General features: G+C 39.4%; 1 protein-coding gene across 1 annotated transcript in view; it reads left to right on the top strand.

Moving 5' to 3' along the window:
• The window catches only part of BRDT (bromodomain testis associated), a 119,963-nt gene that overhangs the window by 3,800 nt on the left and 90,351 nt on the right, over positions 1–25,812 (top strand). The window contains exons 3-6 of the mRNA XM_053693704.1: positions 4,552–4,911; positions 15,630–15,758; positions 15,868–16,038; positions 20,054–20,247. Coding sequence (XP_053549679.1) covers positions 4,552–4,911; positions 15,630–15,758; positions 15,868–16,038; positions 20,054–20,247 — 854 coding nt within the window. The remainder of the gene's footprint in view (positions 1–4,551; positions 4,912–15,629; positions 15,759–15,867; positions 16,039–20,053; positions 20,248–25,812) is intronic.

The raw sequence follows: 25,812 nt of genomic DNA, 5'->3' as shown, positions 1-25,812 counted from the left end.
TTGTTATACTCTATTTAATATCTTGTCCGTAATTGGTAAGTATTATAAAAATTATATATATTCCTACTTCAGATATAGATACCCTATTTAGCTAAAAAATAACTAGTAGAATAAGTTAGAATAAAATTGAATTAGATTAAAATTAAGTATTGCTAAAAAAATTGATTTAAAATATACTAAAGATTAAAAGCTATCTATCCAATTTTAGATTGCTATTAAATGAAATATGTATTTCAAATATGTAATCAAATATGTAATATAATATGTAATCTTGAAAAAAAGTAAAACAAATAACAGAGTGCCAGGAATTTACCTTGGAATGCCCTACATGTTTCAGGAAAAACCACAATTGAGTAGCCAGAGGGACCGAAATGTAAATAAAACATCTCTATTTGGTTTTTCTCTCTAGAATTTTATTTTTCAGTCCTTATTCATATTGTCTCCATTTTTTTTTTTAAAGGATTTCTCTGTGTTTCTTTATATATATATATATATATATATATATATATATATATATATATATATATATATATATATATATATATATATATATATATATATATTTATTATGATAGGAATGCCGCAAGGTCAATATCCTTATTGAGACCTTTGGGATTTAATGTACCTAAAGTATATATCCAGTAAGTCTCCCTTTTTCGGAGATTCACTTCTCTATCCCCCCCTCTTTTGTTGTTTTGTACATGCTCAATTATTGTTCCTCTAAGGCAAATTGGAATATGATTATGTTTCTCTCTATAGTGGGCAGACAAACTGTGATTCTTCTCTCCAGATTCGATATTATTAATTTTCCAGTAGCCTCTTTTTGAAAGGTCTTGTGGTTCGCCCCACATACTGAAGGCCACACCCACATTGTAATAGGTACACGACATACTCTGTCCGGCAGTTGCAAAGACTCTCAATTTTATATTGTTTGTTAGTCACAGTGGACAGGATATCTTTGGTTGGTTTGTTTGATGAAAAGTGATGAATACAGGCTATGCAGTTTTTTCTATTGCATTTAAAGAATCCAACTGTCTCTTTATTGAGCCAGTTTGTTTTTGAATTGCCCTTAGATTTCAATTGGCTTGGGGCCAAGATGTTTTTTAGATTTTGATTTTTACTAAAAATTAATCTTGGCTCTCTGGTGGTAATTGAATTAAGAAAGTTATCTTTTTTTCAAAATGTGCCAGTGTTTTTTATTATATTTTTTTTATTTCCAATGCACCTTCATTATATGTAGTTACAAAATTTACCTGCCCAAGGTCCTCATTTGTTTTCTTTTGATCTTTAGTTTTTCCTGTATTCAGAAGTTGTTTTCTGTCCATTTTGTTTACTTTGTTCATTGCTTCCGATAATCTGTAGGAATTGTAGCCTCTAGCTTTGAATCTTCTATTGAGATTTTTGGCCTCTCAATATTCTTTGCTATATTGTATACATTGTAACTATTTACTGTATGCTCATTAACAGCTGTCTAACACTGCATGTTTTTATTTAATAAGCGTTGTGAAGACAACTGTCTATATAGTGATACTTGTTTCTATTGCTATATTCTGACAAATTGTTTCTTATTGGTAACTATACATATAATTCTGTTTAATACTAATTTCATTATTATACTATATTATTAGTCTGACACACTGAGCGCCCATCACAATTTACTACTTCTTGTTTTACCATTTTCTTTCTTATTGAGGTTGGGGGGGGGATTTTGAGGACCCAACAACCACAATAGGTATTTTGGGGCAGCACAGGGTTTAGTATAGTTTCAGTAGCGTTCACTGCTGAGGCAAGTACCAATTTTGCGCCGTTTTCACAATTCCTCCTTCCTATAAAAAATAAAATTATATATATATTATTTTGCCCATAATGATATAAATGCATTTACCTGTTATAGTAGATATTCATACATTGCATGCCCCTGTCTCCAATCATGTGTGCCTTCATTTTGGTATCTGAAAGAGAGTTACTGCCACATGCAAACATGCCAGCACTGGAGTGCAGCAAAAGGTGAGATTTCAACATGGCAGCACCCATGACTAGAGGGAGGTAGGGAACAGTGTTTAATGTAACTTTTAAGTTAATACTGTCTATCATGTTCTTAGGTTTTATTTAATTGTATAACAAAGCTTCAAATAATGTTGCAAAACACTACTGCCATAAACTACTAAAGACACATGCACACTCCTGAGCTCTTATGAGCCTACCTAGTTTGACTCTTCAAAAAAGATACCAAAAGAACGAATCAAATTTGATAACAGAAATAAATTGGAAAGTTGTTTAAAATTGCATGCTCTATCCAAATCATAAAAGTTTAATTTTGACTTTGCTGTCCCCTTTAATAAACCTATTTTTAAATAGTGATCAGTATTCCTCTACGAGCTTCAAGGTGGCAACAATTTCTTATTGCAATCCCCACCTCTGATTAGTGGTGGAACATGATAGATAAGGATGAATGTCAGGTCACTTACCAATGTTCATCCTCCAGAAGATGCCTGGCTACAGGCTGATCACTCTTATCTGTAGCAAGTGCTGAACAAATTGCTGACCTGTGATTGGCCGTATGGGTGCATATGTCATCAGCAGTTTTGCCTACATACATTTTTCCACAATTACTACTAAACAGATATACTATGTACTTAGTAGTGTAGTGCAGATTAAATAGTTTATGTAGAACTAATTATTTTTATGTGGATAATGGAATATTGCATGATGTACAACTAGGACACCAATATGATTCTGTCTTCTCAGTTTTAGCCAGCATTCTTAAAACAATGTTCATGGTCAGTTAACCTCAATTGTCCATTAAAGGGACATAATACTCATATGCTAATTCACTTGAAACTGATGCAGTATAACTGTAAAAAGCTGACAGGAAAATATAACCTGAGTATCTCTATGTAAAAAAAGGAAGATATTTTACCTCACAATCTCCTCAGCTCACCAGAGTAAGTTCTGTGTAAAAAGTTATACGCATCTGCAGGTAAAAAAAATGAAGAAATTAACTGCAGCCAATCAGCAGTGCTGAGGTCATGAACTCTTACTGTGATCTCATGAGATTTCACGTAACTCTCATGAAATTTCATAGTAAACTTCCTAAAACTGAATAGGAAATAACATGTGTGCACAAAGCTCACTCCCTTAGCTGTCCCGGCACAGGCATACTGATTTGCTGCTTAAAGTCCTTTGCAATGTGGTTTAAATACTAGGACGTTTTGAGGTAAAATATCTTTATTTTTTACATAGAGATGTACAGGTGATATTTTCTAGTCAGCTTTTTACAGCTATGCTGCATCACTTTCAAGTGTTTCAACATTTGGGTATCATGGACCCTTAAGTATTCCCCTTTTGAATCCAACTCTAGGTAGCTCTCATTTATTAAATGGAATGCTGGGATTGGACTCCAGTATATGCCAATGTTTTCTTAAGAAGAGTCTATATTCCTTTTATCATCCTTCTATCCTCATTTCTCATAGATGTCTTCTAGATTAGGTCAGCTTGTGAGCGATACTGCAAATAATGTTTGCATGGCCGATTATGATGAAAGTTTGTGCAGCATGGGTATCGCTCATAAGTTTATGTATTTTGTTAATATAATCTGTATTATTTCTTACCACTCTTTGTTTTTGAGTATGTGGAATCATTCTAACAAGAAAGCCTGGATGACTGCAAGAGGCATGTGAAATTAAGTTTGTTGTTTTCTGAAATAATGTAGTGGCCATCTTGTTATCCATTTTTTATGAATCTGTAGATCCAAAATTGGTGATGTATTAAAATTTTATTTTAAATTTAACCGACTATGGAAGATGAGTCAGTTCTTTGAACCAGCTCTGAACCATTCCAGATCACAAACAGATCATTGGTGTATCTAAAAAATACTTGTGTTTATTATACATTTAAATAATCTCTACTTTATAATTCTCCATGTAGAGGTTTGCATATGATGGGGCCTAATTGGGTCCTATCACTTTACCTGAGATCTAATGATAGTATTTGAGCTCAAACCTAAAATAGAGTTTGAGATAATGATCCAATCGGACATATGGACATCTGTTGAGGGCTCTTATGATCACTTCTGTACATTAGTCATGGCAGATAATATATAAACATCATATCTGCAGTTGTTTGTACACAATTGCTTGTACTTTGAGGAAGGGGAGACATCACTAAAATGTTAATTAATAAAAGACAGCAATATTAAAGTCCAGTGAGTGTGCTAGCCTGTTTGTTTTAAGGGGGAAAAAAATAATAAAAACAATAAATGTAAAACTATATTTTATTTTTTTTGTGTGTGACTAGCGCTGCTGATTGGATCTGCAGCGTTTTCCGCTCTGCGCTGTGAGTCCCAGGCAGTAATTTTACTGCAGGTGTTAAACACACAGTAGTCCGGGTCAATAGTCTTAAAGCATGTAATTTATGCACATTCGAGCATGCTTTGCTTTTTTTTTTTTTTTTTTTTTTTTTTTTTTTTTTTAAAACTATAATGACCCTTTAAAACTTTTTGTGAAAAATAATGAATATGGTGTAGTATGTTTTGCTTTTTGTGCTTTCCAGGTAAAGAAAGGTATTAAGAGGAAAGCAGACACAACTACTCCTACTTTATCACTAAATACAACCAGCTGTGAATCTTCTCCAACCTTTAATGAAACAAAGCAAAATAAAATCCCTGCTGGACCAGAGAAAATTCGATTTGTTGAACCACCAGGACGAGACCTCCCTGATTCACAGCATCCAGTGAAAAGCAATCCTTTATCCGAACAGCTGAAGCACTGTAACAGTATCCTTAATGAGATGATGTCAAAAAAACACGAAGCCTATGCTTGGCCATTTTATAAACCTGTAGATCCTTCAACTCTTGGCTTGCTTGATTGTGTGGATGGAATGAATGATCCAATGGATCTTGGAACTATCAGAGTAAGTTCTGCTCCTTCCATTTTTTTATTATTTTTTGGTTTATCTTTTTTTGAATTTAAAAAAAAAAAAAAAGTTTACATATTACTCAAATAATCTTTGAAATAATAAAGGGAAAAAATGTAAAACAAAAAATTATCATGGTACAAATAAATCGGATGAATGTTTCCACCTTGAAGGTTCCTCAAGATAGAGTAGAGAGAGAATTAAGAATTGCTTCAAAGTTGTGCCTAATAAATGAAAAGGGTATTAGGTTTTCAACATTAAAGGGACAGTCAACACAAAAATGTTTGTTTAAAAAGATAGATAACCCCTTTACTAGCCATTCTCCAGTTTTGCACAACCAACATTTATACTAATACTTTATAACATTTAAACCTCTAAATATTTGCCTGTTTCTAAGCCACTACAGACAGCCTCTTGATCACATGCATTTTTATTAGCTTTTCACAACAAAAGACTGCTAATTGATGTGGACCATAAAGATAACATTGTGCGTACTCCCGAGAAGTTGTGGCTGACACTGCACTAATTTTCTAAAATGCAAGTCTATAGATAATAAAGTTGTGTGATCAGGGGACTGTCAAAAGCAGCTTAGATACAAGGTTATCACAGAGGTTAAAAGTATATTAATATAACTGTTGGTTATGCAAAACTGGGGAATTGGGAATAAAGGGATTATCTTTTTAAACAATATAAATTTTGGAGTTCACTGTCCCTTTAATTATCATTTATTTGTATAGCGCCGCCAAATTCCGTAGTGCTGGGTACAGTGATATACAATGACACAGATTTGTGATAAAATACAAAACGTAACAAAACTAAATAAATCTAGTACAGGAAGAGGAGGGCCCTGCTCCGGAGAGATCACAGTCTACTGGTTTAGGGTGCAGAGACATAAGGTTGGGGTAGCTTGTCACATCTGTTGTAGTTGCAGCAGTGAGTTAGGCAGTTCATGTATTAGTTTGGTTAGGATGAGAGATAGAAGAGAGATGGTTAGCCTCTCCGAATAGATGGGTTTTCAAGGAGCGTCTGAAGCTATACAAGGTTGGAGATAGTCTTATGGAGCGGGGTAGAGGGTTTTAAAGGACAGGAGCAGCACGTGCGAAGTCTTGGAGACGGGAGTGGGACGTAGAGATAATGGGAGTGGAGAGACATAGGTCAGAGGTTGATCGAAAAGGACGGGATGGGGAATATTTCATGATGATAGAGGAAATATAGTTGGGAGTTAGACTGTTCTTTGTAAGTTAGGGTAATACTTTAAATTGTATTCTGGAGTGTATGGGGAGCCAGTGTAGAGACTGGCAGAGTGGAGCAGCTGATGTAGATCGGCGACTTAGGTGGCTGAGTCTAGCCGAAGCATTCATAATAGATTGGATGGAGGAGAGGCAGTCTTTTGGAAGGCTATTTAGAAGTAGATTGCAATAATCAATACGTGACAATATGAGGGAATGAATTAGTATTTTTGTAGTTTTTTGAGTAAGGAAGGGACGAAGTCTGGAAATGTTGCATTGGTGTGAACAGCATGATTTGTTAAGTGCTTGTATATGTGGGTTGAATGTGAGTTCTGAGTCAAGTGTGACCCCAAGACAGCGGACCTGGGGTGAGGTGTTGAGAATAGAGTCTTCAACCATCAGAGAAATGTCAGGTGTTGGATGTCTCGAAGAGGGGGAATAAGAAGCAGCTCAGTTTTGGACAGATTGAGTTGGAGGTAGTGTGAAGACATCCAAGAGGAAATTGCAGAGATAGGCAGTTGGAAATCTTGTTGAGTAAAGAGGAAGAGATATCAGGAGAGGAAAGATAGATTGGGGTATTATCAGCATATAAGTGGTACTAGAATCCAAAGGAGGCTATACGTTTTCCAAGAGAGGATGTATAGAGAGAGAAAAGCAAGGAACCCAAGATAAAGCCTTGCATTACTCCAACAGAGAGAGACATAGGATCACAAGATATGTTAAAGCAAACTGAAAACGAGCGGTTTGAGAGTTATGAGGCAAACCAGGAGAGGGCTGTGTACTGGTGGCCAAATTAATGTAGTATTTTTAGGAGGAGAGGAAGGTCAACTGTGTCAAAGGCAGCGGACAGGTCAAGAAGAATTAGTAAGTAGTAGTAGTGGCCTTTTGCTTTAGCCGATTCAGGTAATTTGTTACTTTTAGTAAGAGTGGTTTCTGTTGAGTGTTTAGGGCGGAAACCAGATTGTAGTGGATCAAGTAAGGAGTTAGTTGTGAGAAATTGAGCTAGCTGATTTATAGACCAGTCATTCCAATAATTTTGAAGCAAAGGGAAGTAAGTAGACCGGCCGATAGTTAAAAGGGGTGGAGGGGTCAAGCGAGTGCTTTTTTAGGATTGGTATGAGTCACCTATGCTTGAATGTATCAGAAAATGTGCCAGCGGTGAGAGATTGGTTAAAGAGATGAGGGTAGGGGTTAGTGAAGCAGAGAGAGAGGGAAGAAGTTGTGAAGGAATAGGGTCAAGTGGGCAGATTGTGAAATGAGCCAAGGATAGGAGTACAGAGACTTCTTCCTCTGTTACAGGAGGGAAGTAGCATAGAGTTTTGTTAATAGAAGGGGTGGGTATGATTGCTGGGTTTGAGGGGTGTGAGGTGCAGATATCTTTTCTAATGGTGTCAATTTTCTATTTTTTAAGTGATCAGCAATAATCTGAGCAGGGAGGTTGGTAGTGGGCGTGGGTGCAAGCGGACGTAGAAGTAAGTTAAAGGTTAGGAACAGCTTTCTAGGTTTGGATTTGTAAAATGACACAAGGGAGGAGAAATAGACTTGTTTAGCCAGGCTGAGCGCAGAGTTATAGGACTTAAGTATGAATTTATAATGCCGGAAATCAGCACAGGTGCATGGTTTCCTCCACTGCCGTTCAGCAGCCTGCGAACATCGCTGAAGATATCTGGTCTGTTTAGTGTGCCAGAGTTGCCGTTGAGTGATTGATGTACTGTGAACAGTGGAGGGTGCAGCTTTGTCAGTTGTTGATTTTAGTGCGGAATTATACTGTAAAGCCACGAGGTTTGGGCAAGAGATGGATGAAATGTTGGAGAGCAGATGATTCAGTTGAGTGGAAAAGTCTGTGAAATCCAAGTCATTTAAATTCTTGCAAGGTAGCAGTTTTTTGGGGGCTTGCAAAGGTGTAGTAGGTAGAGTGAGAGAGAGTTATTAGATGGTGGTCAGAGAGAGGTAAGGGGACGTTAAGGAAGTTGGAAACGGCAGAGAGATTAGTGAAGACTAGGTCTATGGAGTTGCCTTCACAGTCGGTTGGAGATGTTGTTCACTGGGACAGGCCAAAAAAAAGGTGGTAAGGGATAGACGTTTAGAGGCAGCAGGCATGTTAGGATTATCAACAGGTATGTTGAAGTCCCTAAAATGTAAGAAGGGAGATTACAAGAGAGAAAATGTGGAAGCCAGGCATCAAAGTGGTCCAGAAATTGTGATGCTGGGCCAGGGGGCCGATTAGATAATTGCAACACGAAGAGCTACAGCGGAGAGCAGGCGGATAGCATTTACTTCAAAAGATGAGAAGGAAAGAGGAGGAGGAGGTGAGGGAATGCAGTGAAAGGTACGGTGTGGAGACAGGATAATTCCTACCCCCCCTCTTTGTCTCCTGGCCTGGGAGTGTGACTGAAGTGCAGGCCACCGTAGGACAGAGAGGCTACAGCAGTTGTGTTAGAGGAGGAAAGCCAAGTTTCAGTGAGGGCTAACAGGTTAAGTGAACGTGAAATAAATAGGTTGTGAATAGATGTAAGCTTATTGCATACAGAGCGTGCATTCCAAAGGGTACAAGAGAATTGGGGTGTACTAATAGAGGTGCAGTTAATGAGGTTTAGAGGGTTACATGGGCAAGGTGTATGAGGTGTCATTTGGGGTAGTGAACTGAGGGAATCAGAGGGTGGACCTGGGTTAGGTGAGACATCCCCAGCTGCAAGAAGAAGAAATATGGTGAGCGAAAGGAGATAAGATTGTGTCTTATGTGAGTGTTTAAAGGGACACTGAACCCAAATTTTTTCTTTCTCCAACATTGGTGTGTCCGGTCCACGGCGTCATCCATTACTTGTGGTAATATTCTCTTCCCCAACAGGAAATGGCAAAGAGCACAGCAAAAGCTGTCCATATAGCCCCTCCTCAGGCTCCGCCCCCCAGTCATTCTATTTGCCGCTCTGAACAAGTAGCATCTCCACGGAGATGGTGAAGAGTATGTGGTTCGTGGCTCTTCCATTCGGACTAGCTACTGCTCCCAGAATTTTCACAAAGGTGCTTGGGTCCCTTCTGGCGGTTCTAAGACCAAGGGGCATTGCAGTGGCACCTTATCTGGATGACATTCTAATTCAAGCGTCGTCTCTTTCCAAGGCAAAGGCTCATACAGACATTGTTCTAGCCTTTCTCAGATCTCACGGGTGGAAGGTGAACGTAGAAAAGAGTTCCCTGTCTCAGTCCACAAGAGTTCCCTTTTTGGGAACAATAATAGATTCTTTAGAAATGAAGATCTTCCTGACAGAAGTCAGAAAGTCAAAGCTTCTAAACGCTTGTCAGGTTCTTCACTCTATTCTGCAGCCTTCCATAGCTCAGTGCATGGAAGTAGTAGGGTTGATGGTTGCAGCAATGGACATCGTTCCTTTTGCTCGAATTCATCTAAGACCATTACAACTGTGCACTATAGTAGGCAGAGCCTCATTTTCGCGCCATAATTGCGCAGTTTCTTTTGGATGCAGTGCATGCAGCTGCATGTGAGAGGGTCTGGTGATCATTGAAAACGTTCCTGGAAGGCTTAATTTGGTATCGTATAACTCCTAAGGACAGGTGAAGTCGCAGCAAATGCTGTGGCTGGGACTGTAGTGGGGTTAAAGATTGTTTTTTGATTAAACGGCTCCGGTTTCCTCATTTAAGGGGTTAAAAGCTTGAAAATTGGGGTGCAATACTTTTAAGGCATTAAGACACTGTGGTGAAAATTTGGTAAAGATTGGATAATCCCTTCATAGTTTTTCACACATTCAGAAATAAAGTGTGCTCTGTTTAACATTTAAAGAGACAGTAGCGGTTTTGTTTTAAAAGTTTTTTTTGCATTATTAGCCTGTTTAAGCCTGTCTAACATGTCTGTACCTTCAGATAGAACATGTTCTGTATGTATGGAGGCCAAGGGGGTCCCCCCTTCAAATGTATGTGATAATTGTGCCATAGCGTCCAGACAAAGTAAGGACAGTACTGTCACATTTAATAAGGTTGCCCAAGATGATTCCTCAAATGAAGGTAGTGGGGATAGTTCATCATCCTCTCCTTCTGTGTCAACACCAGTTATGCCCGCGCAGGCGACCCCTAGTACATCTAGCGCGCCAATGCTTGTTACTATGCAACAATTAACGGCAGTAATGGATAATTCCATAGCTAATATTTTATCCAAAATGCCAGCATTTCAGAGAAAGCGTGATTGCTCAGTTTTAAATACAGTGGAGCATGAAGGCGCTGACGATAGTTTATCTGTCATACCCTCACACCAGTCAGAAGTGGCAGTGAGGGAGGGTTTGTCTGAGGGAGAGCTTTCAGATTCAGGAAGAATCTCTCAACAGGCAGAACCTGATGTTGTGACGTTTAAATTTAAGTTAGAGCATCTCCGCGCATTACTTAAGGAGGTGCTATCTACTCTGGATGATTGTGACTCTTTGGTCATTCCAGAAAAATTGTGCAAGATGGACAAATTCTTAGAGGTCCCGGTGCACCCTGATGCCTTCCCGATCCCTAAAAGGGTGGCGGACATAGTGAATAAGGAGTGGGAGAGACCAGGCATACCCTTTGTCCCACCGCCTATATTTAAGAAATTGTTCCCCATGGTCGACCCAAGGAAGGACACATGGCAAACAGTCCCTAAGGTTGAGGGGGCAGTTTCTACCCTAGCTAAGCGCACGACTATTCCTATTGAGGACAATTGTGCTTTCAAAGATCCTATGGATAAAAAATTGGAGGGTTTGCTTAAAAAGATTTTTGTTCAGCAAGGTTACCTCCTCCAACCAATTTCGTGCATTATTCCTGTCACTACGGCGGCGTGTTTCTGGTTCGATGAACTAGAAAAGTCGCTTAATATGGAGACTCCATATGAAGAAGTCATGGACAGAATTCACGCACTTAAGTTAGCTAATTCCTTTATTTTAGATGCCGCTTTGCAGTTAGTGAGATTAGCGACGAAAAATTCAGGGTTTGCAATTGTGGAGCGCAGAGCGCTCTGGTTAAAGTCTTGGTCGGCGGATGTATCTTCCAAGACAAAATTGCTTAATATCCCTTTCAAAGGTAAGACCCTTTTTGGGCCAGAATTGAAAGAAATTATTTCAGACATCACTGGGGGAAAGGGCCATGCCCTCCCACAGGATAGGCCTTTCAAGGCTAAGAATAAGTCCAATTTTCGTTCCTTTGGCAATTTCAGGAACGGACCGGCTTCTAACTCTGCAGCCTCTAGACAAGAGGGTAACGCTTCCCAGACTAAACCAGCTTGGAAACCAATGCAAGGCTGGAATAAGGGTAAACAGGCCAAGAAGCCTGCTGCTGCTGCTACCAAGACAGCATGAAGGGGTAGCCCCCGATCCGGGACCGGATCTAGTAGGGGGCAGACTCTCTCTCTTCACTCCAGGCTTGGGCAAGAGATGTTCAGGATCCCTGGGCACTAGAAATAGTCTCTCAGGGTTATCTTCTAGAATTCAAGGAACTACCCCCAAGGGGAAGGTTCCACATGTCTCACTTATCTTCAAACCAAATAAAGAGACAGGCATTCTTACATTGTGTAGAAGACCTGTTAAAGATGGGAGTGATACACTCAGTTCCAGCTGTGGAACAAGGTCAGGGGTTTTACTCAAACCTGTTTGTAGTTCCCAAAAAAGAGGGAACTTTCAGAACAATTCTGGATTTAAAAATTCTAAACAAATTTCTCAGAGTTCCATCGTTCAAAATGGAAACCATTCAAACAATTTTACCTACAATCCAGGAGGGTCAATATATGACTACCGTGGATTTAAAAGTTTCTCTGCAGCTGACTGCTATTCCTATCCACAAAGAGATCACCTGTCTCAGGGAATGAGTTTCCGCAGACCAGAGTGGGTCATTGTCACGACCGACGCCAGTCTATTAGGCTGGGGCGCGGTCTGGGATTCCCTGAAAGCTCAGGGTCTATGGTCTCGGGAAGAGTCTGTTCTCCCGATAAACATCCTGGAACTGAGAGCGATATTCAATGCTCTCCGGGCTTGGCCTCTACTAGCGAAGGCCGGATTCATAAGATTCCAGTCAGACAACATGATGACTGTAGCTTACATCAACCATCAGGGGGGAACAAAGAGTTCCTTGGAGATGAGAGAGGTATCCAAGATCATCAAATGGGCGGAGGATCACTCCTGCCACCTATCTGCAATTCACATCCCAGGAGTAGACAACTGGGAGGCGGATTTTCTGAGTCGTCAGACTTTCCATCCGGGGGAGTGGGAACTCCACCCGGAGGTTTTTGCCCAGTTGACTCAATTATGGGGCATTCCAGACATGGATCTGATGGCGTCCCGTCAGAACTTCAAGGTTCCCTGCTACGGGTTAAGATCCAGGGATCCCAAGGCGACTCTAGTGGATGCATTAGTGGCGCCTTGGTCGTTCAACCTAGCTTATGCGTTTCCACCGTTCCCTCTCCTTCCCAGGCTTGTAGCCAGGATCAAACAGGAGAAGGCCTCAGTGATTCTGATAGCTCCTGCGTGGCCGCGCAGGACTTGGTATGCAGACCTGGTGAATATGTCATCGCCTCCACCATGGAAGCTACCTTTGAGACAGGATCCTCTAGTACAAGGTCCATTCGAACATCCAAATCTAGTTTCTCTGCAGCTGACTGCTTGGAAATTGAACGCTTGATTTTATCCAAGCGTGGGTTTTCAGATTCAGTGATAGATACTCTGGTCCAAGCCAGAAAACCTGTGACTAGAAAGATTTACCATAAGATATGGAAAAAATATATCTGTTGGTGTGAATCCAAGGGATTCTCCTGGAGTAAGATTAAAATTCCTAAGATCCTCTCCTTTCTCCAAGAAGGTTTGGATAAGGGATTGTCAGCAAGTTCTCTAAAAGGACAGATTTCTGCTTTATCTGTCTTGTTACACAAACAACTGGCAGCTGTGCCAGATGTACAAGCCTTTGTACAGGCTTTGGTCAGAATCAAGCCTGTTTACAGACCCATGACTCCTCCTTGGAGTCTAAATTTAGTTCTTTCAGTTCTTCAAGGGGTTCCGTTTGAACCTTTACATTCCATAGATATCAAGTTACTATCTTGGAAAGTTCTGTTTTTGGTTGCTATTTCTTCTGCTAGAAGAGTTTCTGAATTATCTGCTTTGCAGTGTAATCCACCCTATCTGGTGTTCCATTCAGATAACACTTCTAGCAGAAGAAATAGCAACCAAAAACAGAACTTTCCAAGATAGTAACTTGATATCTATGGAATGTAAAGGTTCAAACGGAACCCCTTGAAGAACTGAAAGAACTAAATTTAGACTTCAAGGAGGAGTCATGGGTCTGTAAACAGGCTTGATTCTGACCAAAGCCTGTACAAAGGCTTGTACATCTGGCACAGCTGCCAGTCGTTTGTGTAACAAGACAGATAAAGCAGAAATCTGTCCTTTTAGAGAACTTGCTGACAATCCCTTATCCAAACCTTCTTGGAGAAAGGAGAGGATCTTAGGAATTTTAATCTTAATTCTTCCGAAAGTTGTTTCCAACAGGAATATTAACCAGGAAATAGTTGTTCCTTCTCTGTGTCCGAATCCAGTTTCAAATAAGGAACGTTTGTTACACAATTTAGATGTAGTTCGTGCTTTAAAGTTGTTGTATTTAGAAGCAACAAAGGATTTTAGACAAACCTCATCTTTGTTTGTCGTTAACTCTGGTAAGAGGAGAGGACAAAAAGCTACTGCTACCTCTCTTTCTTTCTGGCTGAAAAGCATTATCCGATTGGCTTATGAGACTGCCGGATGGCAGCCTCCTGAACGAATCCCAGCTCACTCTACTAGGGCTGTGGCTTCCACATGGGCCTTCAAGAACGAGGCTTCTGTTGATCAGATATGTAAGGCAGCGACTTGGTCTTCTCTGCACACTTTTGCCAAATTCTACAAATTTGATACTTATGCTTCTTCGGAGGCTGTTTTTGGGAGAAAGGTTTTGCAAGCCGTGGTGCTTTCCGTTTAGGTAACCTGATTTGCTCCCTCCCTTCATCCGTGTCCTAAAGCTTTGGTATTGGTTCCCACAAGTAATGGATGACGCCGTGGACCGGACACACCAATGTTGGAGAAAACAGAATTTATGCTTCCACGGCCCGCCCTGGTTTTTTAATCAGGTTTGAAAAATGTCTTTCTCTATACACTACAGTCACCACGGCACCCTATAGTTTCTCCTTTTTTTCTCCTAACAGTCGGTCGAATGACTGGGGGGCGGAGCCTGAGGAGGGGCTATATGGACAGCTTTTTCTGTGCTCTTTGCCATTTCCTGTTGGGGAAGAGAATATTCCCACAAGTAATGGATGACGCCGTGGACCGGACACACCATTGGAGAAAGTAATTTATCAGGTAAGCATAAATTCTGTTTTTGAGTTTCAGATAGAGCATGAAATTTTAAGCATCTTTCTAATTTACTCCTATTATCAAATGCTCTTCATTCTCTTGGTATCTTTATTTGAAATGCAAGAATGTAAGTTTAGATGCCGGCCCATTTTTGGTGAACAACTTGGGTTGTCCTTGCCGATTGGTGGATAAATTCATCCACCAATAAAAAAAGTGCTGTCCAGAGTACCGAACCTAAAAAAAAAGCTGATGCCTTCTTTTTCAAATAAAGATAGCAAGAGAACGAAGAAAAATTGATAATAGGAGTAAATTAGACATTTGCATGCTCTATCTGAATCGCAAAAGAAAAAAATTGGGTTCAGTGTCCCTTTAAGTTTAGAATCAGTGAAGCATGGCTGGCTGAGGGATGTGAGATAGGAATATAGTTTATTTAATGTCGATTCCTTTCCAAGAGGTTTTAAAAGGACGGTCAACTCCAAAATTGTTATTGTTTAAAATATATAATCCTTTTGTTCCCCATTTCCCAGTTTTATATAACCAACATGGGTATATAAATATATATTTTAGCTCTGTTATTACTTTGTATCTAAGCCTCTCCCGACAGCCCCCTAATCACATGGCTATTTATTATCTATTGACTTGCATTTTAGCCAGTTAGCGCTGTATCCTGCACAACTCCACAGCAGTGAGCACAATGTTATCTGTATGGCTCACATGGATTAGCCAGTTGCGAAAAGCTAATAAAAAAAGCTTGTGATCAGGGGTCTGTCTGTAGTAGCTTAGAGGTTTAAATGTTATAAAGTATATTAATAAAACAATGTTGGTTGTGCAAGGCTGCAAAATGGGTAGTAAAGGGGTTATCCATCTTTTTAAACAATTACAATTTTGGTTTAGACTCTTGTCCCTTTTAAATTATTCAAAAAAAAATCTCTTGTAGATTGTAAAACCCATAACCTTTTAGTGACATGAGTTCCTCAACCCTGTAAATCTATTACGGTTTGCTTGGGGCCGTCGGGTATTTCCATGCTCTAGCTTTGATTGATTTCAATTTGAAAATATTTGGGTACTGGGGAAGTTCATTCTTTATTTTTGTTGGATTTTTTTAATTGTGTGTTTTAAAGCAACTACAGAGCTGCAATATTTGTTTGTTTTTAAGGCTAAAATGGAGAATGGAGAATACAAAGATACACGAGAGTTTGCTTCTGATATTCGACTGATGTTCACAAATTGTTACAAATACAATCCACCAGAAAATGAAATTGTCAACATGGCTAGAAAATTACAGGTATGTTAGAATTTATGATATAGGCTTTTATCACAACTCCCTATTAAGTTTTTACATCAGTAGTTGAATTAATATAATACTGACATCTTGGCTTGGTTTTAACCTCTAGGATGTTTTTGAAATTATGTTTGCCAAAGTACCAGATGAACCTGTTGAGACTATGACTGAAAAGTATAAAGCTTCATCCAATGGGAGCAGCAGTAGCTCTTCATCTGAAAATAGCTGCTTTTCTGACTCTGAAGATGAAAGGGCGCGGGGCTTGGCTTTGCTACATGAGCAGGTAATGTAAAAGCTTCCCAGCAATAATACAGCAGGTGTGCCAGTGCAGGCTGAGGTTTTCTGCTAGAACCTCACAAATGTCCACAGTACCTTTACTCTTAAAAAAATCCTTTTATTAGGGCAAGATGAAATACATGCAACGTTTCGGGCCTTTCAGCATTTAATCATGCATGATTAAGGGCTGAAGGGCCCGAAACATTGCATGTATTTAATCTTGTCCTAATAAAGGAAGTGTTTTAAGCATAAGGTGCTGTGGACACTCTCTATCTTTTACAGGAGCAGGTAAGCTGAGTGTCATAAGAATATTTGTTTTAAGTAATTATGTATTAACACATCTGGTTACCCCTTATTACTCTTAGGGTTACAAGAAGAAGAGTCATTTAGGAATGCAAAAACTAGGTAGTTATATCTGAGAATGAACAAAAGTCTACAGTGATGCAACTACACTTCGCTAACAATGCTAAATCTATCTGGGGTATGTTGCATTGCCTTGTTCATAGGGATATTGCCTCGTATTTCAATGTATAACTGTCTTTTAGGGTAGGCTGAAGCTAAGATACTGCAGTCAATTTCTCTCCTGTGAAAGGCATGGTGTGCTAACACTGCTTGCTACCTGGGTATCACTAGGCTGTTGGGCAAATAGAGACTTGTGCTCAGCTTTTTGTTAATTCTCAGATGAGTGTTTTTGTTTTACATATGTTAAAAAAAATTACTTCAAATAATAAGAGAAAATCAGACATGGACTCCTTGATCACGTGCCTACAGATGCACCTCAGTAACACAGAAAATCCCATCTGTAGCTTGTCGCTGAATGTGTGCCTAATGAATTACAGAGCCATAGATATACAGAACGTAAAAAGCAAAGAACATATTCCCCGTATAGCATAATGTGATCTTCTTCATGGCCACATGATGGCAGCAGAGTTCTGCATTTTGTGCAGCTAGATTAGATGAATGCAGTTTTTTTTGTTAAAGGGACAGTCAACCATAGAATTGCTATTGTTTTAAAAGATAGATAATCCCTTTATTACCCATTCCCCAGTTTTGCATAACCAACACAGTTATATTAATATACTTTTTACCTCTGTGATTACCTTGTATCTAGGAACCTTCTTCCAGCCCCCTGATCACATGACTGTGACTGTTTATTATCTATTGTCTTAAATTTAGCATTGTTTTGTGCTAAATCTTAAATAACCCCCTGTGCGTGAACACAGTGTTATCTATATAGCCCACGTGTACTTTCTGTCTCTTTGTGTTGAAAAGAGATTTAAAAAGCCTGTGATAAGAGGCAGCCCTCAAAGGCTTAGAAATTAGCATATGAGCCTACCTATGTTTAGTTTAAACTAAGAATACCAAGAGAAAAAAGCAAATTTGATGATAAAAGTAAATTGGAAAGTCAATTAAAATTAAAAGTCCTATCTGAATAATGAAAGTTTATTTATACTTGACTGTCCCTTTAATTCCGACTAATAAAAAAATGTGATACCTTTTAATGGACTAATGAAATGGAGATAAACTAGTGCGAGCAACTGTGGTCCCATCAGGCTTGGTTACTTGAAGCACAAATGGTAGAATGTGTACAATAATGAGTAAAATGGGGTTGATATTATACAGGAAGAGCAGATTGGGACTATGTAATATGGAGATGCACAGATAGAATGTGGTGCTGAATATGAAAGCATATTTATATAGGAGATAAGAGAAGTCTCATTGTCGGGAGCAGGGACATAGCGTATGATCTTTTACGTACACTGTAGGAAGTGCAGCCAATGCCTTCAGATAACATTAGAACACAAATCCCACACTTACATTAAAGGGACCTTAAACTCAAAATGTAATTCACCATAAAGGGCTAGATTACAAGTAGAGCGCAATCGATAGCGCAGGGTACTTTGCACAATCTGGTATCACGAGTGGATGGTAAATATTTTATCCAAACCATCCTAACAGGGATTAAACTCCTACCACACGCTATACTTTTGACGAATAGTGCAGGGAGTTAGTGTATTCTTGCGCTCATATTACAAATGGTGAGTTTAGTTTTGCGTTCTAGCAGAATACAAATTACAGCTATAAAATATAGCGCTATTTTAGGTCTGTTGTAAACCATTATTATTAATAGTATAGCAGAGAACTACATGAGGAACTCCACTACTTGCCCTCAACTTAGATCTCAAGCAATATCTGGAATGAATTTTGCTGTGCACCCCTCTATTGACGTGTATTAAATGAGGAATTCAGCGCACTTATGATGTTGGACATGCAGATGTTGGCCCTCCCTAGACTATCGTACATATAGATGTTAGCGCACCTTAGACCATCAGACATGCACATGCTGGTGCCCTAGACTATCGGACATGCACATGCTGGTGCCCTAGACTATCGGACATGCACATGCTGGTGCCCTAGACCATCGGACATGCACATGCTGGTGCCCTAGACCATCGGACATGCACATGCTGGTGCCCTAGACCAGTGTTTTTCAACCAGTGTGCCGTGGCAATATCAGACATGCACATGCTGGTGCCCTAGATCATCGGACATGCACATGCTGGCACACCCTAGACCATCGGGTATGGAGATGCTTGTGCACTAGATCATCGGACATGCAGATGCTTGTGCACTAGATCATCGGACATACATATGATGGCACACTCTAGACCATCAGACATGCAGATGCTGTTGCATCCTAGACCATCGGACATTCACATGCTGGCAGGCTGTAGACTATCGGACACGCACATGCTGGCACGCCATAGACCATCAGACATGGAGATGTTGGAGTACCCTAAACTAACGCTCAAGTGATTTAAAAAAATAATAACTTTGGATTTCCCTACATGCTGCACAGTGATTGGTTGATATCTGGAGGAGCTTGATCATATACGGCTTTAATTGGCCACCGCAGAGGAAGCTAAACAAGCATTCAATAGGCTTTTCAAGCGGTGTGTCCCAGAAATGCAAAGCAATTTCATTTTTGAATGCATATTTTTTTTGTCAGGAGATTTTTTGCAATGTAGTAAATATTTTTTTTTTATCCATAAAGTAAAAAATTAGCTAAATGTTTAAAAACCAGATAATCCCCCCCCCCCCCAAGACTGATTAAAATCTTTCTCTGACACTCCTTTCTTGACTCCCAGCCTCCCAATCCTGAACAGTTACTCGGAAATATTAAGACATATGAAAGGCTCCCAAATACTGCTGTCTTAAGCAGAGGTCTCAATTGTCTCATCCGGAGAGATTGTCCCAAAATGGCCTCTCTTCTCTCTCCTGCAGTCTCTTCCTTCTCGCTACTTGTCATTATTTTATTGATTTATTTTTTATTCTTTAGGGTAGTGCTGTGAACCAGCCTGTCTTGCTCTTCCAAACAGATCAAGATTAAGGAGATGCACCCCCCCGTGCTAGTAGTTGAAAATGATTAAAGGGACACTAAACCTAAGCAACTTTCTAATTTACTCCTATTATCATTTTTTCTTTGTTCTCTTGCTATCTTTATTTGAAAAAGCAGGAATGTCAGGTTAGGAGTCGGCCCATTTTTGTTTCAGTACCTGGGTAGAGTTTGATGATTTTGCTACATTTAGCCACCAATCAGCAAGCGCTACCCAAGTGCTGAACAAAAATGGGCTTACATTCCTGCTTTTTAAATAAAGATAGCAAGAGAACAAAGAAAAAATGATAAGGAGTAAATTAGAAAGTTGCTTAAAATTGCAGCTCTATCTGAATCATGAAAGAAAACAGTTGTGTTTAGTATCCCTTTAATGTAAATTAAAATCTGATGTATGTTGCATGAAATGTACACCAGGTCACACAAAAAAAGACCAATACCTGAGTTTGCGTAAATGTTAAATTGTGCATCAGACACGGTGACTTGCTTGCTTCAGCAAAATTTGGTTACTCTTAATCATGCTTCATAGTTGCTCTTGTAAGCCAGGAACTGGAAACCTGTATGGAATTTTACAATATTGTATGCCACACTTAAAGTAAATAATTATCTTCCTTTTATCACTTGACAGCTCAGAATGTTTCAAGAACAACTCAAAGCTTTGACCGCAGGTCCTCCAGCCAAAGTGAAGAAAAAGAAATCTAAAAAAGAAAAAAATAAGAAAAAAATGAAGGAGCGAAAAAAACGCTCAAAGAAAAAACTAAACTTGATTAACAAGAAGAAAAAGTTAAAACAGAAAGAACTGAAGAAGAAATCATTGCTTGGGTAAGTGAAGATTTCTGATCTTCTACCTAAGGAAGTTGGTAATCGGGCTTTTTAATTTATTTTATAGAAAGATCTCTTAAATTCCTCTGTAGTTCTGTCATGATACTCATAAGGAGTAGTTAATACCTGGAATGGCCATCCAGCAATCTAAGGGTTAACTGGATATGTTGTCTCCTACCCTGCATTGAATTAAAGCGGTCACGGCTGGTCAGATAGGTTTAGCCGTTCCTATCCAGTCCGCTAAAGCAACAAACAAGCAAATCTCAGTAAGCCACATATACACAAAACTCCTCCCTAATTCTCTGTTAAAGGGACAGTCTAGTCAAAACTAAACTTTTATGATACAGATAGGGCATGCAATTTTTTTTAATAATTTTCCAATTTACTTTTATCATCAAATTTGCTTTGTTCTCTCCTATATTCTTTGTTGAAAGCTTAACCTAGGCAGGCTCTTATTTTAATGTCTAAGCTCTTAAAGGCTGCCTTTTTATCTCAGTGCATTTTGACCGTTTTTCATAGCTAAACAGTGCTAGTTCATGTGTTCCATATAGATAACAATGTGCTCACTCCTGTGGAGTTATGTATGAATCAGCACTGATTGGCTAAAATGCAAGTCTGTCAAAAGAACTCAAATAAGGGGGCAGTCTGCGGAGGCTTAGATACAAGTTAATCACAGAGGTAAAAAGTATACTAATATAACAGTGTTGGTTATACAAAACTGGGGAAAGGGTAATAAAGGGATTAGCTATCTTTTTAATTTAAATAGTTTTTATTATTACCCATAGTACATTGACAACATTATTAAGACAGAGAAAAAAAAAACATGCATCAAGTTATACGGACCCAACATGTGAAGAACCTCAAATCCCACAAAATGTATACACAGATACCAGTTAGAAAAATAACTCGTTGTAGAAGAGATCTCCCATTATCAAGTCCCTTAAGCGTCCAAAAGCATGGTGTCCCAAGAAACTCCACAGAAAGATCCTCATCTTGACCTTCAGGGGCCCATGTCAACACAAAATCTGTCATTGTCTGCTTAACTGTTAGATGGGTAATTGATTTTCAGCACACGCTCCCTTAAAGTTTCTCAACATTTTCTTAGCTAGTGAAATAGTCTCAAAAGGGAGCATCTTTATATCGGGGGTAATAATGTTGAACAATTCTGATCACAGCAACTATTATAACGGAACCACAACCTTACACTATACTACAAATCTGGAACAAACAAACAGGAAAGAAAAAAAAGAAAAAAAAAAGGAATAGTGTTTCATCACTGTACATTTATCTCTTATTCTATCTCAAGATATCTTGCTCATCTAGCTTCACTGTTTAATATCCTATTCAGGGCTGTCAATTATCTATTCGTCTCCTTTATCTTGGCCAGGTTTGTACTACCTTCATCTTACTGCATCCTCATCTGCTCTAGGTCTCATATGTGTATTGCTCTCCATTATCCAATAATACCAGACCTTTTGAAATTGAGTTTTTGTATTCTGTATAGATGCAGCTGACTCATACATCAGGTACACCGAATGAATTCTAGCTAACACTTCTGACCACGACGGGATTTCCAGCTTCCAGTATTTAGCTATAGCTATTCTCGTTGTGGTGCATAAGATTCTAATAAAGGTGTTGATATATTTAAGTCTCGGTACATCTTCGTGTAGTAGAGCCTGAGCAGGGGTGAGAGAGATCCTTTCATCTAATACCCTACTCAACAAAGAGGATAGCTCATTCCATACGCCCCTAACCTTTGGACACTCCCACCACATATGGATATATGATCCCCGTATTCTACAGCCTCTATAAGAGAAGTTGGAACTCTCATTTCCCATACGGGCAGTCTTGATAGGTGTCAGGTACCATCTATAGCACGTCTTAAGCACGTTTTCTCTGAGATCAGCACTGACAAGGCCCTTACTAGCCTGGTGCAGAGTCTGATGCCATTTGCTTAGGTCCAATTCTCTCTCTAAATCTGTTTCCCAATGTAACATTAACTTGGTTTTAGTGTCAGCTCTCGTTTCTTGGATGGAAATGTAAAGTCTAGAGATTGCTCTTTTGGACCTAGTAACTGAGGTGCATAGTTGTTCTAATTCAGTTTGTCGATTACGAGCTATGTGTTGTGAGAGGTATGTCTTTATGGCTGAGGTTATCTGAAGGTAAAGAAACCAGTGAAGGGGATCTAGTCTCTGTTGTAGCTGGATGAAAGTCAGTATCTTACCCTGAAATTGCATGTCGGCCACCCTGTACAACCCTTTGTTCTCCCATTTCTTAATATGATGCCTAAACTCCTTGTTTATAATGGTATTCAAGGGCCTTATCATTGTGTGTGTGTGGGGAGTAATTTCCCTGCTTGACTCAACAATTTCCACTGATGTCTAGAATATTGCGCGATGCTATTTTGTCTCAGCTTGCGGTCACTAAAGGTCTCATCCCGCCAGAGAATATCATCTGGGTCCTCTTGTCGCGCTATTGCTGCTTCTAAAGCAGGCCAAAGTACGTCACTTTGCTTTCTACTTAGCATAGAGTCTTGGGCCAACCTTGCTGCCTTATAATAATCCAATAAATTAGGGGCCCCCACTCCTCCCAATTGTCTTTGTCTATTTAGAATTTGACGTGGGATTCTCGGGTGTTTGTTGTCTCTCAGGAAGTTATGGATGTCCCTCTGTAGGTTTACTATATCTGAGGTCACTATTTTGATTGGAAGCACCCTAAACAGATAAAGAATTCTGGATAGAATCGTCATCTTGACCGCGGATAGTCTACCATACCACGAGAAGCCTAGTTTTCTCCATTTCCCCAAATCAGTTCTTATAGTCTTAAGCATAGGGTTATAGTTTGCCTCATATAACCTGGAGGAATGTGTTGTCAGCTTTATACCCAAATAATTGAGCCCATCCGGCACCCATCTGAAGTCAAAATTTGCCTCAATTAGTTTTATGGTGTGTTTTGGTAATAACGGGAGTGCCTCACACTTCTCTGCATTAATTTTGTAGCCGGATATCTGAGAGAATGTCTTTATTGCTTGGTAAACATGAGGAAGCGATATCAGTGGTCTGGAGACAGTAAGCAGTACATCGTCCGCGAATAGAGTAATTTTGTGGTGGAAAGTACCTATCTCCAGACCAGTTATATCCGGGCAATTACGTATATAGGCCGCCAATGGTTCAATGCATATAGCAAATAATAAGGGCGAAAGTGGGCACCCCTGTCTCGTTCCATTTAAAATGGGTATACTGTCTGATTGGTGTCCTATTGCTCTGACATGTGCCGTAGGTGACGAGTATAACCCTTTAATAGCCTGTAGAAATCTATCTTTAAAGCCAAGTTCTGTCAGCAGTGTTATCATGTATCCCCAGTCAACCCTATCAAATGCCTTCTCCGCATCCAACGAAAGGATCAGAGAAGGCACTTTGCGATCCCACAAAAAGTCTATTATAGATACCATTCTACGAATATTGTCTGGGGCTTCCCTATCTTTGATAAATCCTACCTGGTCGGGGTGTATTATTCTGGGTAAAATATGTTTCAATCTATTGGCCAAAATTTTAGTTACCACTTTAAGATCTTGGTTAATGAGGGAGATTGGCCGGTAGCTAGAACAAAGAGTGGGGTTTTTCCCTTGTTTTGGGATAACCACTATCTTAGCTTGAAGCAGTTCTGGGGGTATCTCTCCTCCTTCCATAATATGATTCGCAAACACCAATAAGTGGGGAATCAAGATGTCTCTGAACGCTTTATAATATTCCCCAGAGAATCCATCAGGCCCTGGAGCTTTACCAGGCTTGAGGTCCTTAATGGCCTTTATCACCTCTGCCTTTGTAATTTTGGAGTTCAAATTTGTGTTGTCTTCCTCCGTGATTGGCTTTAAGTTTGCTTTTAGTAAAAAAGACCTAAATAGTTCCCGTGTTTCCAATGTCTGTTGCACCTTTGTGCCATTGTATAGATCAGTATAAAACTGGGCAAATGTGTTAACAATCTCTTGAGGGTGGGAGGTTAATCTTCCAGAGGCAGTCTGGATAGTTGGTATGGAAAGAGTTTGGTAGTTATCTCTAATCTTTTTAGCAAGATATCTATCGGGTTTGTTAGCAAAAATAAAATAGTTGGTTTTCAACTTCTGTGAGGCCCTAATAGATTGGTCGTTAAAAATAGAGTGTAATTCTCGTTTTTTATTGGTAAGTTTGTGCAAGACTATTTTCGAGTTAGTTATTTTGTGGGTTTGTTCTAGGGAAACAATCTCAGCATTTAATCGTCTAATTAGAGTCTCTTTTTGTTTCCTATATAATGCTTTCTCCTTAATTAGCATCCCCCTAATTACTGCCTTGTGCGCCGCCCAGGGTATAATAGGGTTTACCGTCGAGTTTATATTAATCTGCCAGTATTCTTTTAAATTCTGAAGCACTTTGTCTTTTATAAGTGGGCTTTTAATACAGGTTGGATCGTAGGTCCATGATTTTATCCTTTTCGGGTCTGTTAAGTCACCAAGACAAAGTATTGTTATTGAGTGGTCTGACCATACACAGGGAAGGATATCTACAGAATGTAATGCCGGTTGTATAATTTGGCTTATAAAAATATAGTCTATTTTTGAGTAGCTGCTATGGGCTGCTGAGAAATAAGTGGTGTCCTCTCTCCCCCCATTCAGCAGTCTCCATGTGTCTTGTAATGTATGTTGGCCTAGCGAATCTAAGACATTCTTTGCTGTTACGCTCTGTCTCTGTTTTTTTTTGGATTGTGAAGTGAGTCTGTTTGGTTAGTGCTTGCAAGTCAATATTAAAGTCTCCTGCCAGTATAATTCTCCTTCTAGACCAGCCTGTCAACAAATTAGAGATCGTACCAAAGAATTTATCTTGCTGTTCATTAGGGGCATATACATTGCACAAAAGCACCTCCCCCCCCCAGCTGCCCCAAAACCAACAGGTATCTGCCCTCCTTATCCAATATTGTTTCTTTATGTGTGAATGGAATCGAGGAGTGAATTAGGATAGAGACTCCTCTCTTCTTTGCATCTAACGCAGAGTGGAATTGCATTGGGTAATCTCTCGCCCAATATTTGGGGATAGTATTTTTTAGAAAATGGGTTTCCTGAAGATAAATAATGGTGGCCCTCAACTTTCTATAATTCGACATCGCTGTTCGTCTCTTTATATCAGTATTTAAGCCTCTCGCATTATGCGAGAGCAGAACTATTTTAGGTAGTGACATAACAGTGGATTATTTTGTAATGTGTATGTATCCTACCTTTATGTGCAGGGAGCTCAGCTGAGTAGGTCACATCGCACCAGGGGACTCTTGCACCTATATCTGTGAGACACTCCCACCCCTGCTTAGAGAACCTCCTCGACCATCTAGGGTTCCAATCTCTGTGTAAGACAGCTTTTATAGATGAGTCTATAACCTTTGTACAGTGATTTGTGCATCTATTCGATGTAAAAATAAAACATAACATGAAAAACAATATTAGCTATCTTTTTAAAGGGATACTGAACCCAAATTGTTTCTATTATTATTCACATAGAGCATGCAATTTTAAGCAACTTTCTAATTTACTCCTATTATCAA

Source organism: Bombina bombina, chromosome 10, assembly GCF_027579735.1.
Source record: "Bombina bombina isolate aBomBom1 chromosome 10, aBomBom1.pri, whole genome shotgun sequence".
NCBI classification, from domain to species: domain Eukaryota; kingdom Metazoa; phylum Chordata; class Amphibia; order Anura; family Bombinatoridae; genus Bombina; species Bombina bombina.
The sequence above is the reverse complement of the archived record's forward strand: the minus strand, read 5'-3'. Positions and strand labels throughout refer to the sequence as shown.